Source organism: Cucurbita maxima, unplaced genomic scaffold, assembly GCF_002738345.1.
Source record: "Cucurbita maxima cultivar Rimu unplaced genomic scaffold, Cmax_1.0 Cma_Scf00002, whole genome shotgun sequence".
Taxonomy (NCBI): domain Eukaryota; kingdom Viridiplantae; phylum Streptophyta; class Magnoliopsida; order Cucurbitales; family Cucurbitaceae; genus Cucurbita; species Cucurbita maxima.
The window spans coordinates 6855840-6874023 of record NW_019272018.1 but is presented as its reverse complement, the minus strand read 5'-3'; the positions used below and the strand labels follow the sequence as shown (position 1 = coordinate 6874023).

Sequence of the window (18184 nt, the reverse complement as noted above, 5' to 3'; positions counted from 1 at the left end):
GTTACCTAGCCCGGACTTATGATGATCCCTTGTCTTATAATGGGTTTAAGAGAGTGGGCCCCAATGAATTATCCAATTCCTCTCCATACACAAATGCATAGCACTAGTCCTAATTCTAAAACACTATCCTAAAGACCTACTAGGTCACATGGTCGGTAAACGACATAAGCTTAACGAAAAATCTATGTTCACAAGAATTTGGGAGCTAAATTGGCCCACGATTGCTCCAACTTTCCCAGGCGTCCCCCAATTGAGAGTGTGTGTTCCAGAGAGTACCTTGAAGACAGGTTGTCCCACAAGGCATTAAAATAACCGTTGGGCTGTACAGCTTTTGAGGCGACATATCCAATGGCAATGCAGGTTTGTACATGAGCTGGGCTCCAATTACGGGTAGAAACTGGGCCCATCGGAAGGCCCGGAATCTGGGCTATAATGGATTACAGAAAACGTAGGGCAAAGGGATTTGGAGTCCTATATTCAGAAGAATAATTTATTTTAAAAAATAATTATATTAATGAATATTTTAAACCTTGTTAACCCATTTATTGATTCCAACGGCTTCCAACTAACTAGATGAAGTAGTACAAAATAAAATGGAACAATGAGCTGCAAAATAAAAATTAATAATAAATATTGCTCTTTTCCTTTTGAAATTTACATTTTGCAAGCCCAAAACCTTTGTGTGAAGGGATCAGCAGAGTTTCAGAAGTCATGACCTGATCTGCGACAATCTTTGTATGAATAAATCATAGGTTTCTTCACGATCCATCATGCTAATTCGGACGTATTTCGGGCTCACACCGAAATGCTTCCCACCTCGTGTGAGGATCTTATGGCGTCGGAGGAAGCTCTCGCAATCATGGACGTCATCTCCATCGCATTTTAACCACGCGAATGCTGCAGAGCAGAGGACAAACAAAGTCAGTCATCAAAGTTAAAACAACTAAAATGAATGTATCCAATGATATAGTGGATGTTGTTCTTGCCAGGTTGAGATCCCAAGTTGTTGTCAAAGAAGTTGCAATGTGCAGAAGAAAATTCAGGCAAACTAAATATGCCACTACGTTTCACTGCCTCCCTTAGCATCCTCCATCGCTCAGTCATGAGGGCGTGGCTGAAATGGAAGAACGATTCGACATGTTCAGAACCACCGGCCTGTTCGCAACTATCGGACACTACTTCGAGAACTTTAGCAGCTCGAATCTGCGAGTCCTTAGACACACCAATGGTATTCAGCTCAATGAATTTGGTCATTTTCTTAGCAACTTCAACATCCTTCACAAGAGCCCACCCAATGCGCATTCCAGCATGACCAGTAATCTTTGAGACAGTGAAGAGCGTCAAGTCGTTGTCAGCCGGGGACGATATAGGCGTATATTGCGGCCAATAATAAGCAAGGTCATGAACCAATATACCACCAGTTCTATTCACCATGGAATGTCGAACGAAGCCATCAGGATTGTTGGGGGAGGTGACCAATTCAACGTAGGGCTCGTCCTTGTTGAATACCTTCGCATCGCCAGCCCATTTGTGGAGCCCTGACTTGATGCTGTCGGTCATCAAAGGGTAACACTGTATGTATAAATCATGTGATTGGGTTAGGTTTCATTTCAATTATTAAAAAAGAACATTCATAAAAGCTCAATAAAAAAAGCACAGAAAAACAACGTGGAGTTGATTCAGTTCACTTGACAAACTTTAATGGAAGGAACATGTCTTAATTCCACGACATTTCATATAAATACATATAAATTCCTGTTTCTCCGACCTCCCATTCATTAAAGAACATATCAGACAGTGCATGTGGAGTAAAAGAATTCAAAATAAATAAATCGCTGTTGACTTTATAAGATTCTTCTAATTTGTTTAAAAAAAAAAAAAAAAGATCCAAAATACAAAGCAACAAACAGAATCAAACAGAAGCATGTGTCCCATCATAAACTCACCGAGTAGTATGGGGCTGCAGAGACCACGCTGATGGGGTTCGACGCATCTTGCGGGGCCAACGCATAGAGTGCAGCTGAGAAGAGCTGGGACGAGCCCGTCCCGACAACAATGTGTCGACCCTCTGTCAGGGCGTTACCAACCACCTTATGCAGCCTCACAATTTGCTTGGCAAATTCAGGCTCCAAGAACCAACACAGGTTCTTCACATCAGAGAAATAACTCATTGATTGCCATCCAGGGATCACGATTGTGGCCTTGTCCCCCATTTGCTTCCAATATTTCTCATACATTGTCGGGTCACCACTGCATTTAAATCATATTACAATCCGAGTTGCTCAAATCTTGATCAAATCTATTAAATTAAGCTTAAATTTTCAGTTTCTGTACCCTAAAACCTCAGTATGGAAGAGGGAACAAAACAGAGGGTCCGGTCCCGTCCCTACTGGTTCTGCATCACCCGATCAACCATATGATCTCAATGTGGAGAACAAGTGGAGGGAAGTTAAAATCTAGACGGGACCCACAAAGTGGTGGAACAAGATACTAATTTCCAAACATCATCTTTCCTTTTCTTTTTTTTTTTAATTTTCTTTCTTTTTTACAGTGTTTTTAATTATTTATTTTTCTTTTGTAATGGGCGGCCAAAAGTTAAAAGAGAACCACAAAGATGGGGTTTTGGTGTTGCATGCAAGGTTGAATAAGCCACGTGGCTCCCACAAAAAACAAGAATCTTCCTCTTCTTATTCTTCTTATTCTCATTCTCATTCTTGAATGGAGAAAAATAAAAGTTATTTCAGTCCAAAAAAGAACCACCACGATGCCATATTTTGGGGTCAACTTCAAATCTCCACCGTTCATGGTGCATTCTCGAACTTACTAACACAATTATAATAATATTTTCCTCATGTAAAAATTAAAATTTAAAAATCGTAGCACAGCTTACAAAGAGCGAGGAGCTGTCTGTGTCTACGCTAGCAGCAAAACGGCATGGATCAAAGCGGCTTTCAGACAAATCCTAAAACACAGGGCAGCCTCGTTTCCAAGCCAGGGACTTTAAATTGAAACAAGCCTAGCTTTTTTTTTTTTTTTTTTTTTATTTTTTAGAGAACATGTTTTTTTGTACGGTTAAATTAAATATATGTTTTTTTTTTTATTTTCCCAAAATATCACTGACATCCCCAAACAGGTTCGTGGCTTTGACACCCCCAAAGCAAAGTCCACACCTAAAAAGCTGGGAATTACGTGGAAATTACCCCCTTGCCCCTCCCCCCATCAGAAAAAATTTACAGTACGGTGGGGGTTAATTCTTATGCAGGACGATGGTAAAGGTAAAACAGAATCCCATTAGATTTGACACACAGAAGGTAAAAAAGCAGAATAGGAAAATGGATTAAGAGTGAAGCAGAGAGTACTTACTGGTCAAGGTTTATAACTCTTTCTCTTCCATTTTGACCAAGAGGTTGAGTTGCAGGAGCGGCGGCTGTTGGCGATGACAGCAAAGGGAAGGACAAAAATGTCATTTGGGCAGCGTTAATTCCCTTCTGAACTGCCATTGGAGCTCTGTTATCCTGATTTATAGCTCTTAGAATCAAGCTGACGTTCAAAGCCATGGACAGCACGAAGAAATGCTTAAGTGAAATCACTTTGATTACTCTGCCCATTGCTCTCCAAAAAACAGAGTACAGAAGAGAAAAAACAGAGCAAAGAAGATGAAACACTGAACCAAAAAGGGCAAAAAAATAAAATAAAAAAAAAAGAGCAGAAGACGGAGAACAATTCAAGAAAAATAAAGTGGTAATCTCTTGAAAAATTGTAAAATCTTGTAAGGGTTGGGGGAAAAAGGAAGATGATTAGGTGAAATAGAAAGTGGAAATGAGTGAAACAGAGAAGGGGGGGGGGGGAAGTTAAGAAAAAACAAAGATAATTAGAAACAGAGCTGTGTGATTGAAAGAAGAAAGAAGTGATCAAATATTACTGCGTTTTGTCGCCATTTTTGAAGCTTCGAGGGAAGAGAGAAAACAGAGAAGAACAGTTTTCAAAACAGATAGAGGAGGAAGAGGAACAGTCTTGAAAACGCATCCGACAAAAGATTTTTTTCTCAAGAATCAAGAAATCCCACAACGATTTTCAGGGAAAAGTTGCAGACTTTCGATGCTGGATCTTAAAAATCTCTCACACTTTAAAACTATAAGATTCACCGTTCCATCTTCAAATACAAGGGCTCGCATATATATATAATATATATATATATAAAAGCTGCTCTCTCACTGCCACTACATGCTGTGCATTATTTTTTGGGGTTTCCTCTGCTTTCCTCTGTTTCCTTTTTTATTATTATTACTTAATTTTCTTTTTATTTTCTTTCTGGGAATTTATTCTTCCATTTTTTTCGTTCTTTCCTCATGGTTTTACGCATGTATTTTTCAATTGATTTATCTTTCCATTTATTACTTTTTCTCTCACATATATATATATATTGGTTTTTTATTTTTTTGTTGATAAAATATTGACAATTATATTTAAAGATATTTCGTATTCAATTATATTTTATTATATATATTATATTTGATATTCTATTATAGTTAAATAGATAACTTTCATACCATTTCGATAGATTTAGATGTGATTGAACAGTAGTTTTGGTGGCTATTTCACCCCAACCACGTGCCTGTTTCAAAAATTTCCCACAAGAAATGGAAAAAATAAATAAATACTTTCCCTTTCATTTTATGTCTCATTGTGTTATTATATGTTCCATTCTAGTGAATGAAGCTGACATTTTCAATCTAAATCACCTGTCAAGATCCACGGCAGAAGAAAAATATTATATATATTGTTTTTATAATTTCATTAAATATTAAAATTGGTTTCTACTATTAGTTTATTTTTAATTGTTCTTAAAAAATTAGTCTTTATTATCTTTTTGTTAAATATAATATATTATTTATTTAACCAATTTTTAAAAATACCAACAGGGATTACTTGAAAACTTTATTGAAAGTGGTTAAATTTGAGCGTTTGGGAGTAAAATCAAAGTACAATGAAATCCAGAGTATATGAACTACCAAGTTAGAAGATTTGAGGGAAATTACTAATATGCAGGAAAAAAGTAATATTTTGTCAATTAAACTATTTTTTAGATTATTGTTAAAGCATATATATATATATTATTTATTTATTTATTTATTTTGAATTATGACTTCCATAAAATTAAATATAATATAAGAATTATATGATTCTAGCACAGATTGACGTGTGATTTTAATATAATCAACTAATTTTTAATACATAGTATCTAGACAACTATGGTTAATTTAAAATGATTGAAATAAATTTGATTTAAATATGATACAAAAATATAGAGACAAATATATAATCAAATTTTATTTTTTTAAAATATTATGATTATATTACGTGTTATCACCATATTGGTCCATGTGTACCAAAAATAAATAAATTCATGAAAAATGATGTGCATGAAAAAAATTATGCAACTAAATTAAATCTTCCAGATTATTTATAGATATAATTTATTTATTTTTTTCGTATTGTTGAAACAAATAACACGGTAAATAAGAAAACATATATAAAAAGGTAAATTAATGGTCACAAAAAGAAAAAAGCCAGTTAAGTAATGCATTTCACCTAATGTTTCCACTTATAATTGTTATAATAAAATAATAAAAGATGGATTTAAATAATAACCTAATTCAAGTCAAACTAGACACTGAATTTTTAATTGTTACTATCTCTGATATTTCAAAGGTCAAAGAAAAGAATGCCACGTCATCTCCTTCATCAAACGGACACGTAATTATAATTGTTTTTTCTAAGATAGACACGTAATTAATTAAACATTCTTAATTGGACACTAACTAGTGGAATTACTAATGTAATTTGACCCCTTATCCATTGATTACCTTCCAACATGACTGATTAACTGTATTTTACATATTTACCCTTCAATTTAGTTGCTTGTTTATGACCTTAATCTGTAATTTAGCCTCACATCACAAGCAATAGTGTATTATAAACTTCATATTATATGATTAATCATAGAGAGAGAGCGACATCATCATATGATTAATCCTAGAGAGAGAGCGACACCATCATAAGCTTACTTTTGTTCTAACTTTCGTATTGCATCTTTAACACTTTGTTCAATGTTTCGCGTACAAAAAAAAAAAAAAAAGGATTTTTTTTTATTTTTTTATTTTTTTATAGTTAAATGGTAATTATTATTATTAAAAATTATTTTTTTTATCGACACAAACAAAAGTAATATTATTTTTTTAAAATTATTTATTATTGTAGGTAAGATCTCATATCAATTTGACTGAAGAATAAAATATTCCTTACCAATGTAAAATAAAAATAGGTACGTACGATGTTAATGAAAAAAAATATATATACAGTATACTTCTTATTATTCATGATATAATTTTTATTTTTAATTTATTATTTAATTTTATTAAACCTTATGTGATTCTTAAAAGAAGCTATGAAGGCGACACCAATAATAAAAATAGTATCCATATTATTTTTTTCATTAATGTCTCAAAAATAAATAAATATTTAGTCTACCCCTATAATCTACTCCTTTCTTGGTTTTAAATATTTTTTTCTTAATATGGGATGAGATAGTTATTGGTTTGTAGAGTTTTGTAGATATTTAGTTTTACCCCTATAAAGTAGGTTTTTTTTTTTTGGAGTTTACAAAAATTATTTGAGTTATTTATAGACTGCCATCTCGACATATTTTCTTAATAATTAGTCTATTGATACAAATATATACGTTGAGAGGCCTATTACACAAAATTTAGGGTCTTAAAAAAAAACGAAAATATAAGATCCTAGGTTAGTGAAGGCTAAAAAGCTATTGTTTGTTGTCTACCTCTTGAACCTTTATAACTTGGGTTTGATTTTTTCGATGAATTTCGGTGCGTTAACGAAAAGCGGATCGTAGTGTGTGAATGAGAAGGGAAGAAAGAATGGAAAGAGACGGAATAGTCTAACGGTTCCATAAGAGACTCATAAGAAAATAAATAAGAAAAAAAAAAGATATTTTAAAAATATAGTAAGAAATAAAGGGACAAACTTAAAAATGTAACGGTAAATAACTAGACGACAAGGGTGAGAAAGCAAGAAGAGGAGGGTTATTTGAAAAATAAAAATAAAAATAAATTGTGGAAAGTGACGGAACGTGAAAATTCCTTGGAAGGAATTAGAAAGGGGAAGAGGAAGAGATTTGGGTCCACAAAATCAGAAGTGTGAGAAAGAACAAGATCGGGGCTTTTATGTAAAGTAAAGTTTTTTCAGGGACCATTTTTTAAATTTATAATAATTATTATTATTTGGCTGTTTAAATTTTTTTTTTTTTGATTATTATTGAGGTGCTGAGAGGTGAGGTGTGGCAATCTGCTCGGAAAACAAAGCCCATAATAAAGTCCACTTGGTCCAGCCTAAGTTGGTGTATGGTTTTTAAGTGCAGCGCAGGTCACATTCTACCTCTTGCACAAGTGGTCCTTCCTCTCCTCCCTATTCACATTCAAAGCCCAATCAACACTAAACTCGATCATATAATATTCCCTTTCATTTTGATGGAAAGCATTTAGACTTATAGTTTTGCATTTCCAAATTCACCTCATCAATCTCATTTTTTATGACTCCAATTTCATACTAACTTATTTACTAATTTCATATTATCATTCATATGTCTCAATTGAGGCGGAAAATTAAGGGGCAAAATAAACCATAATTTTAATTTTTTGTGGGGGAATATTTGAAAGAATAAATCAAGAGTTGATGGAGGAAATAATTTAATTACTTATTAAATAATATGAGGCCGAAAAATAATTAAAATAAATGGCATAGAATTGTGTGGAATATATCATATTTTGCAATCATAGAAGTTGTGTGTGGTCGCATTCGAAATTTAATAATAATTCATTACGGTGACACGAGCGTGGGGTGAGAAATTCAATGATAAGATATTAATATATGAAAGATATGTGACACTAACCCTTGCTTTGCTTTTTATTTAGGGGAAATATTGAAGTTAAATTATCATTATTTAAGATAAAGTGATTGCAACAACTCGTTTAAATCAATTATTATAGGTCTCCTTTCCTTTCGTTTCATAGATATCTTTTTAGTTTTTATATTTAAATCAATTTATTCAAAAAAATAAAAAAATATCTCCCGTCCAAACCTATTTTTATGAAAATGTGAAAACATACTTTAGTGTAAGGTTCAGTCCCTTAAACTGAACGGGAAGCGTCAATGTTGGCAAAAAAAGGCAAAGCCGAGAAAAAAGTGTATGATACAAGTTTCGATAGTGATCTACTTGTTCTAAATCTCTTATTTAATCTATATTTTAATAGTGAATTATTAAATTTTAAACTATTTAGTAAAATACAATGAAAAATACTCATCTTCAATGATTGAATCCTCAACATCATTTAGGTACAGGGGCACTAAAAAAGAAAATCAAGTACATTACATTTACATAATGAATTTAACTAAAATAAAATCCAAAGTCAATAATATAATGGCCATTTAGAACATTTCCACCTTTTAGGGTTTATCGTGATTATTAGGTAAAACATACAGCCGCCGCCAATCATGATTCACAAATGCTTTTGATCCTCTTAAGGAAACATTTTTTTTATTTGTTTTTATTTTTAAATCTTAGGGAAACAATAATAAAATTAAGGGTGCAGAGAAGTCGTAGTTACCTCAAAAAGACCGTGAAGAGCTCAAGCCCAATGAAGTGTTGGGCTTCTAACGGCCCCTATTTACAGGCCCATACTAGCCATGACACGGCCCAAAACTGGGTTGGATTTTGAACAGTATAAAAAGCGCGGGGATAGAACAAGCCCGCCAAACAGAATGGAGCGCGCGACAGAGTCCGGCTCCGAGGAATTGCAGGACTTGCTCGTTCGTTTGGGATGAGAAGTCTCGGCTACACTTACATTCCAGGTTTCTTTAACTAGTCTCTCATCTATTGATTTTGCTTTGCTGACTTTTCATTGTCAAATCATCGAACGTTTGTACAACAATCTTCTGGAGAAGGAAACTTGCTATTTCTGAAGTTACAGATGATTTGGAAGATAATTGTAAAGATACAGGAACGAAACGAACATTTTAAGACATCTTTATGGAAAATGTTTGATTGAGAAGTAATCTTATTGTTCTACAGCTTGAAATCACAATTAATTCGTAGTAATTTTGTTGTATAATATATAACAATTTAATGTACTACCTAAAAACTTATATCGTATATCGCATTGTTAGATGATAAGTGTACCGGTACCTTCACGCGCTTTCTTCTATCTTCTGTGAAGTTTTTCATACTGTTAGTCTGTTATTTCTTTCTAGAAGGATGTTGCCGAATTTCAACAACTCTGCTTCTAAGTTGCCATTTCAAGTGCATTTTCTACTGCGAATTGTTACTTACTTGCATTACTTCCAACAGCAGTGGATTTTATCACGATCCTGTAGCCGATTGGTACTATAGCAGTCGAGATGGTTCTTATTACAAATTCGAAAACGGAAGCTATGTGCTTCTTCAGTCGAACGAGGTACTGTCACTTGGTTGTTTATATGAGCATACGCCTGTCATAATCACTGTGGTCTTCTTTTGTCTTGATTTGAGATCACTCTAATTAATTTCTTGCTTTTTGGACATTGTAGCAGGTGAAGAATGTAAGATGTGTCGTGATATCCTGTTAAAGGCGAACCATGGAGATACGTGTGTACTACCGGCAGCGAGGATCACTCTTCATTTGAGGCCATTGGACTTGATAGTCTAAATGAAGAGGAACTGATGGAGACGGACTACCATTAGGTTAGTTATCAAAGCACTTTAACACTCTTCAGCCAATTATAATGCAGCTGCTTGTTTTCAATAGATTTCAAGTTTGGTCGTTGACAAAGAGCTGCTAATTATTTTATTGTTCTGGCCAATAGACCTAATTCATATGCCTGGCTTGTTTTGGACCAGTACTGTGTATTCTTTCGATGATTGTTTAGATATTCCTCTTATCTTAATCCAGCCACTGATATTTATAAAATGCTTCCAGAGCCATTAGTTTTTAAATGTGAATATGCTTACTATTTTCGTCAAACTAGATGATTGGATTAGACTTTTCCTTTGTTAGATCCTCGACATATTTTGTATTTAAATTATATGTCAAGGCATGATAGATCTCTTTTTTGACAGCTGAACCAAAATCACTACTGTGCCCCTACTACTTGCCAAGTTTAACCTATCTCAAACGGAAGATATTTCTAAGCTTCTAAAACTCCACTGCCATTTTCTGCAACACCGTTGATGTTGTTGCTTCCATGACTATGCTTACTTGCAAAAAATTTGTGTAGTCGGCTGTGAATTCACATTTGACGACTCTCACTGAATGACGAAGGATAGTTATATGACATATGCTAAGGAAGCTTTATTTTTTCATCAGCGCTTGATGCGGCCAATGTTGTCTTTTGTATTTAACTGACGAATATGTCCCATTTATTTTAACCGGAGAAACTGAGGTTGGCATTACTGTTCTTGAGCATAAGAATCATCCCACATCTTCAACGACTTATGATGCTAAAAACTGTCTGTCATCAAGTGTTTGTGTGCATTTTTATTATTATGATGAAACCAGAATGAGTTTTGCTGTAGTTCAGGCTATGGCGATACATAGAGGATAGAGGTGAATGTTACTACGATTAAAATCCTGCAATCATGAATTCTGGTCGAAGAGTGTTATGTGGAGGTAATGTGACTTCACTAGTTGAGAAAGTAATTTAATTACTATTGTGCAACTAATGACTTTGGCTGTGGTTCAGAGGTGAATGGCTTCGAGACAAAAATCATACTATATTGAATCCAGGCGAAAGTGTGTTTTATGGAGGTAGTGTAACTCTACTAATTTGCAACCTAGCCTCAAGTTTGGGTTCTGTTGCATGCAATATTTTCGTTCTGTTGTGTCTTATATTAAAAGAAATTGGCACGTTTGATCAACTTTTAAATGTTACAGTCATTTACAAGTCTAGAATTCTTTTATAAAGTGTGAAGTAATTTGTAGTTCATTTACTTACTTGTACATTTTGAAATTAGAAAATATCAGCAACAACGTTATTAGATATATAGAAATATGCATAAATGATTCCTTTTACTATCAGCATCATACCTTTGATTTAATTAGTAACATTTTAAGCTAGTTAACAATTTTTAATATCAACATATTGTTTGTTCTTTTTCATTGTAGTATTAGTTAAAAAAGTTTACGCCATGAATGATATATTTTCAATTATCATTCATTACACAATTAACTTTATTTTTATTAGTCACACTAAGAAATACTGGTTAAAAAGTCTAGAATAATACAAATGGGGTTTTGTACTTTTATTATAACGATAATATATGTAATATGATTATTTGCTTGCTTTGTTTTTATTTTTTGAAGTTGTTTTCTATAGTTGAAGATATTAAAACACTTTTCAATACCTCAAATATCATTTCTTAGTTTCACTCAATTTTAAATTGTGTGATAAGAAAATCAATTTTATATTTAGAATGTTGTTTTATCCCATGTATTAATTCGTTACAAATGACATTTGACAAGGAAAATTAAGGTGATATACCTATATATAGATTTGTTAGAAGTATGAGGACATTTTTATCTAAATCATAGTTCTACTCTACTGAGACTTTGGTATAACTTAGATGTATCTATTTATTACTAGTAATATTTAACATTTAGTACTGAAATTAATATATTTACATTAGTTTAGAGATTTTCTAAAATTAGGCATGACTATTCACAAAATGTTTTTTTTTCACTAGCCATATATATTATGGATATACACATCTCATTATTCTATCACCAATTATCATGCTTCTGAAATCTAGCTACCTGTTGATTGTACTTGAGCAAAAATAATGACCATTATACACGATTAATTATTGCTTCTTTACTACAGTCTACTCTATTGTCATATATGTAATCTCTTGCAAGACTTATAGAGAAATTAAAAGATGTTTGGATCTATAATGTACTATATCGAATATCTCATCCATGTTAAAAGGTTTTCTTTGGCTTCTTTTGAAGGTGTTTCGATGGATGAAATAACTGGAAAGCCCCGTATGGTGAAGTCGCACATTATGGTAAAGAAACAATTCCCAAACTCTCTGTTATGGACATCTGGGACTGGTCGACAGTCTCAGAGTCCAGAACAGGGGAAAAGGGCAAAGCTACGAGGTTGGTTGAAAAACTGGTGAGAAAGTCTGCAAAGCTTCATCTTTCGGTTTCTCCAATGTTGCTCTTCTTAAAACAGCTCCAATATGTGAATTACATTTAGATTTGGTACAAGTTGCAACAGGTGATTTCTAAATTCTGGGTCATTCTCTACCAGTTTTTCTTTTTCTTACCATATTACGACCACCCAAAATGTACTTTCAGGGAAAATCTACAACCTACAAAGTCCTAGTAAGAGGTAGTTGGGCTCCATGTAAGAAAAAGACTGGAGTTTCCCTGATTTAATAGATGGCCAATTGATCTTTGCTAATAACGAGGCAAAATGTGCGCTGCATCTACGTTGGTAGATAGTCTCTCTGCGTCTGCAAAGGTAAACTTTATACTACAGATCAAATCAATATCGCTACGACTCTGTTTGACAAGTTTTCGACAAGTTTTGTTATGAGTCGGCTGAGCATGACCAAAACTTATGTACAGTAAGTTAAAAGCAAATAAATTAGCCGAGAGAAGAATACTTCACGGTGGTTTAGGGGTGGGTCTTGGACCGAAGAATTCATCGCGGTGATAAAACATCGCCACCCCCTTCTGGCTATTCCGAGAGCACTGCAGCTGAAACCTTGAATATTTCATTTGGCGCTGGTAGTTACGCACGACAAATCTTAAAATGCTTGCGGTGGAAAGAGGTTTGTTAAATCTATCCTTGACACTTCAACGAAGTGGTTCATATGATTTCCAAAATTTAAGTTCCTATTTAATAATGATTTTATTAGTAGTTTACTGCTTTGAAAATTTAATTTTTCTTTTTAATATTTCTTCACCGTAGTTTGATCAAAATTTTATTTCTAGTTTTATTTTTTGAAAATTGTATTTATTTGATTACTAGTTCTTCACTATCGTTTTCATTTTCTTTTAGAACTATTAGAATTCTTAGTCAATTTTTTTTTTTTTTTAAAAAAGCTTTTATATTTTTTATCTCAGAATTTTGACTTGAATTTTTAAATATAAGTTATATTTTTTAGTTCAGAAAAGGGTTATCATTACTACAAATTACATCATGACAAAAAAACAATGGTAAAAATTAAAACATGCAATATTTTTCATATTTCTCTTATGGAATGTAACGATATTCATAGGCTAGAAACGAAATATTAGAATGTGCGAAATTAAACGTAATATACAGGTACAAAATTTAGAAAATCTATTTTATCTCAGCTTTCAGCATCGCCGGAAATAACCACCTCATCTTTGGGTGGCTTCTCGGCAGGGGGTGAATCAACTTTATTCTCGACCGTTGGACTCTTCGACTGCTGTAAAGCTTCCTTGAAGCTTTGAAGCTCCCGATCCTTCTCTGCAAGCTTCTCTTGCAACACGATAGCCTAATTCATTGAATACGAAAAAAGAAACTGATAAATATAGAAATTGATTCAGAAAGTGACCAAAAAATATAACACGGATGATGAGCGTACCAATTCGTTTGACCTTTCAACGTCATTTGTCAGCCCCTCCATATGTTTCTGTAAGGCTGCATAGATTTGGGGTGTTAACATTAGTTTAGCAGTCAATATATATCACCGTCCAGTCATTTTTAGTGTTCTTTTAAAAATCTTGTGCTTGATAGATAACAAATTAAACATCGTTCAACCAGCTTGATTTATGATCATTTTTAAATAGTTACTTTAAAGTCGGATTATGAAAAGAAAGCGACTCTAAACGAAAATTAAAGTGCTTAATAATTATTCATAAAAAAATCGCAATAACTTGAAGCATGCAAACTGTTCCAAATCTGAACTTCAGAAAGTCGTGCAACAAAAATGAGTATTTAATGATAGATACTGGACCTTCGTAATGATTTCTAAGTTCCGTATTTTGAGATTTCTGCACCGCAAGCTTTATTCCTAACTCATGCATCTGCAGGCGAGGGCGAGGCGAATGATTGCACAAACAAATGAAGTAAAATTATGACATGATACCGGGGGCACAATTTATCTTTCAAAACTCACCCTCCTAAAAAAAAAACTCCATAAAAGAGGTGAATGAACATAGAGTAAGTCACAACACGACGTAAATTAGGGACTATACCTTTCCTTCAGCAGCTTGATTTCCTATCTCTTCATTTTCCTCTTGCAGAGTCCTACATTTAGCCATCAGCATTTTACCCATCTTGCTTGATGGAGTAAAACTTACTGCGGCAATGTTATCTTGCAGCTCCTTAACCTTTTTGTCTTTCTCCTCAACCAAACTCTGCATGTCATGACAAAGTCAAATAATTAATACTCAATTCACTAATCTTGATTACGAGTTAATGCTGTTATCATATAATTCAAATATAATATTTCACTCACAAAGATGGCTCCTTGCAACTTCGGCTTTACTGTTTCACTTTTTTCCAATTGGTCAAAAACTACTTTTCAAAACAGTTCTGACAAACCCCCCCGACTATCCCCTTATAATTCACTCACAAAGTAACCCCCTCTCAAAAAGTTTGTGGGACCGCCTAAGATCTTTTAGCATCCACCCTCCATTAAGTTTAACCATGAACGGAACATGAAGAAAAGATGGATAAATGACAAATGCCAAGATCTGGTCAAATTCCTATTCTAATTAAGCTTTTAAAATATCTAGCTTGAATGAAAAGATGCGTACAAAGCAAGAGGTATCAACCATACATATCAAGATTGGTAGTTCATGTAAAACAGACCTTCAGACGAGTAAACTCTTCATGTATTGCAGGATCTATCAATAATCTTCTAGCCTGTTAAAGTTAGTTGCAAGCAAGCAAGTTAAACCTGGAGACATAAGTGATTTCCAAACGAGAAGACAAAAGGTCTACATCTACAAACACAACGAAGTACTGAAGTAGGAGTTTTCTATAACTGACATTACACATCACAACTAGCACATTTGCAATTTATCCTAAATGAAACGAAAATAGATAACAATTGGCCCACCTCCACCTCTAATAATTTTCAGAGAGGCCTTGACCCAAGGTCAGCAGATAACAAAGATTTTCAATAATAGGGTTTTACGCCCAGAGGATTGAATTTAGGACCTCGGAAAGAATATCTAAACATACGAAGACCTTCGAACTAGGGTCACCTTGGGATTGTCAAAATGGTTAGTCACCTTTCTCCTCACAATCAACTCTAGCATATACAAGCAACTCAATATCTTGCTTCGAACATTATTCATATAAGGAAAAACTGAAAGGAAAAAACAGATTAGAAATGTTTATAAAAGTACATGAAAAGTCAAAAAGTTGTGCTACGTTGTTCTCAATATCCAATCTTAGAACTATGCACTTCTACCAAACCGAAATTAAAGCGTCATTAGTACCTGCATGGATGGTGGCTTCAACTGTGCTTTCAAGTCCCGGACTGCAGCCTGGATATTTTAACAATATTATAGATGCCTGATCTTGAAAGTACTCAGAATAATCAAAATTGTAACAGCAAATGAAGAGTTTCATAAATCAATCCGAAAGGAATTGTGAAACAAAATGCAAGCAGTAGAGTAATAACGATGAAAACATCTCCATTTCATACATCACAAAAAGCATATCAGAATTGTAAGCATCTCGGACGAAGCCATATTAGCAATTACAGACTTGGCAGTTCTGTTTTTGACTAAACCTAGCGTCTTGTCTTGAATATGGATTAGGAAGCTTCAAGGTATCATGTTCAACTGCCTTTTACTTCGCGCAAAACTTTCACACAAAACTAAGGTTCCAAGTTCAAATTATTAACAGCCCTATACCACCAAGGTTGATTAAGTCCTATAGGTTAATAAGTGCTGAAAATCATGCACGACAGATGAAAGATATTCCATTTTCATCATCCAAAATCTTCACGTATTTCAAATTGGAAACAAATAAAATTTTCTGCCTCGAGTCTAAAAGGAAAAAGATGCAGAACTTGCCTTCAACTCTGCAATCTCCTGCTCTCGTTTAGCAAATGTAACAATAAAAGCTGCTTCCTTCTTCTTTGCCTTTTCTAGCTGAAAGATGAAACACATTTTACATTTTGCATGAAAAAAATATCAGATTCCTGACTGAATCTACAAAACCAAACATTAAAAAAAAATTGGCAAACCTGGTCTCTTAGAGACTCCTCCGAGAACTTCAGGGATTGCAGAAAGCTGATCACAAATTTAGGTTCTGCATCGAAAGATCAATTGTTTTAAGAATGAGCAGGTCATAGAGGATGAACAAAAACGAGCATATCTCAGAGTTCAACAAACCAGGGGAAGCACCAGCAGGAATGAAATTTTCATTCTGAAATGAAGTAATCCACTTCTGAATCTCAGACTTGGCAATTTCAAGCTCTGTCTGAAACCAAGGTAAATCCAACAAGTAATTAAGCATCGCATATGAGCATCCTTGCATAATGCTTCAGTAAAAAGTAGTAGCTATCCAAACTCAAAGGTAGAAGAATATGGTAGTAGACAACAGATCATAGCGATTTCAAAAAAATGTGAAACTAGACAATGATACCAGCTTTAACTCCAGAGTCTCGACTGAGGATTAATAGATTACTACATAAACACGTTTTTTTCAGCTCGAATAAAATGTTAATGGATTGCAAGCCTCAAACATATCAAGTTTACAATTCTAGTTGATTATGACATTAGATTCAAGTAGGATTTTGGTTGTTATTTCTGATTCCTATAGAATTAATGTAGACTAGATCTCTCTACAAAATCTTAAACTATTAAACCATGTTAGGTTATGTTTTTCGTTAAGTTTTGAAACACAAAAGAGCTAAATATTAGATTCACAAGGTGCCGTATATCAGGAACCAAAAGACAAAATAACAGAATTTCTAATGTTGGAAAGAAGGCATCTAATACAAAGATTCATCGGACAGATGGATCTCCAAGCAAAACTAAGCCGAGAACTGAACAAACGCAACGAATAGACAGGCAATGAAGAATGAAGACGTGGAGATATGATGAAATAACTAAAACCATACCCGGCATGTTGTGAGTGTGTCCTCATAGCTTTTAAGACTGCACACGAGGTTTCAGAATATATAAATATACAAGGAACTTGAAGGATCGCTTCCTTTGAACAGTGCACGATATAGATATTCCGTAACATTTACCAATCACCGAAAATGATTCAATACCTCTCACGAAGTGACAGAATCATTCCTGTCGCTACACCTGGAGCAGTTTCTTCGACTTTAGCGTTAGCCTACATTGAAGCAATTAGATTTAGCCGCAAGTTAACATCATAATGAACAACATAATAAGTAAAAATCGAAGTAGTAACTTAAGGTCAAATAAAAAACTAGAGAATCAGGTCGTATACCTTTTTGGAACCAAATAAGTCATCCTCTTCATCTTCGAGATCGCCAAAACCTCTCTTATTTCCTAAATTTTCATGAACATAGCACAAAATAAACATCAGTGAACAAATGCCAATCACACACCAGCGATTTGATGCAAAGAATGCGAAATCAACCTGAATGCCTATTGTTGTGCGTTCCAGTGAAGTCGCCTCCAAAATCATCATCCTGAAAGAATTAAGAAATCAGAGAGAAACTCCATGGAACAAACACCTAAAACTCGCGTGAAAAGCAAATCGAGCGGTGAAAATAAAACGGAGGAACTTACCTCCTCAAGATGACCGTGCGACGCCATTATAGCAAATTGCGCTTCTCACCAGAGAACTGCAACGCGCGAGACCACTATGACAATAGCGAGGGAAGCTAGCAGAGAGAAATAAATCCAAAAGGATGGACGATATCACGTTTTATGAATCGTTCCGCTTCGCAGCGAGGGACGGATTCCTTAGATTTAATTCTATTTCCCTCCTTTTATCCAAAGGCAGAGTAACAGTCCACAATTAGGCCCATAATTTAGAAGCCCAGTCTAGTAAGTCCACCGGCCCATTATATAATACCATATGCCCAGTTTAGTAATTCCTTCGTTCTTCTTCTATTTCCCTCCTTTTATCCAAAGGCCGAGTAACAGTCAAA

The 18184-nt window shown here is 34.2% G+C and overlaps 2 protein-coding genes and 1 long non-coding RNA gene across 6 annotated transcripts; 1 reads left to right on the top strand and 2 right to left on the bottom strand.

Annotated features, from left to right (window-relative positions):
* Positions 1-519: 519 nt before the first annotated feature.
* Positions 520-4227, bottom strand: LOC111470731 (tryptophan aminotransferase-related protein 2-like). Its single transcript, XM_023116330.1, has 4 exons — positions 3364-4227; positions 1947-2250; positions 987-1572; positions 520-897 (listed from the first exon to the last, which is right to left on the bottom strand). Exons 1-4 carry the CDS (start codon positions 3606-3608, stop codon positions 710-712), a joined length of 1323 nt encoding a protein of 440 aa, XP_022972098.1. The 5' UTR covers positions 3609-4227; the 3' UTR covers positions 520-709.
* Positions 4228-8840: 4613 nt separating this feature from the next.
* LOC111468072 lies at positions 8841-12933 on the top strand. Of its 3 annotated transcripts, none has more exons than XR_002714703.1 (8): positions 8841-8928; positions 9425-9530; positions 9643-9796; positions 10633-10721; positions 10795-10859; positions 12060-12330; positions 12411-12576; positions 12688-12932. It is a non-coding gene; the product is annotated as an uncharacterized LOC111468072 (long non-coding RNA). The 3 variants fall into 3 exon arrangements; XR_002714705.1 differs by having other exon boundaries at positions 8845-8928; positions 9428-9530; XR_002714704.1 differs by having other exon boundaries at positions 8851-8928; positions 9328-9530; positions 10628-10721; positions 12688-12933.
* Positions 12934-13276: 343 nt separating this feature from the next.
* Positions 13277-17995, bottom strand: LOC111468054 (FKBP12-interacting protein of 37 kDa-like). Of its 2 annotated transcripts, none has more exons than XM_023113115.1 (14): positions 17820-17995; positions 17668-17719; positions 17515-17576; positions 17330-17397; positions 17174-17210; positions 16455-16530; positions 16295-16359; positions 16122-16199; positions 15540-15587; positions 14905-14958; positions 14286-14447; positions 14045-14114; positions 13673-13728; positions 13277-13582 (listed from the first exon to the last, which is right to left on the bottom strand). In XM_023113115.1, the coding sequence occupies exons 1-14, from the start codon at positions 17844-17846 to the stop codon at positions 13415-13417; spliced, it is 1023 nt and encodes a 340-aa protein (XP_022968883.1). In that variant the 5' UTR covers positions 17847-17995; the 3' UTR covers positions 13277-13414. The 2 variants fall into 2 exon arrangements, with proteins under 2 accessions (XP_022968883.1, XP_022968876.1); XM_023113108.1 differs by having other exon boundaries at positions 16443-16530; positions 17820-17994.
* Positions 17996-18184: the final 189 nt, after the last annotated feature.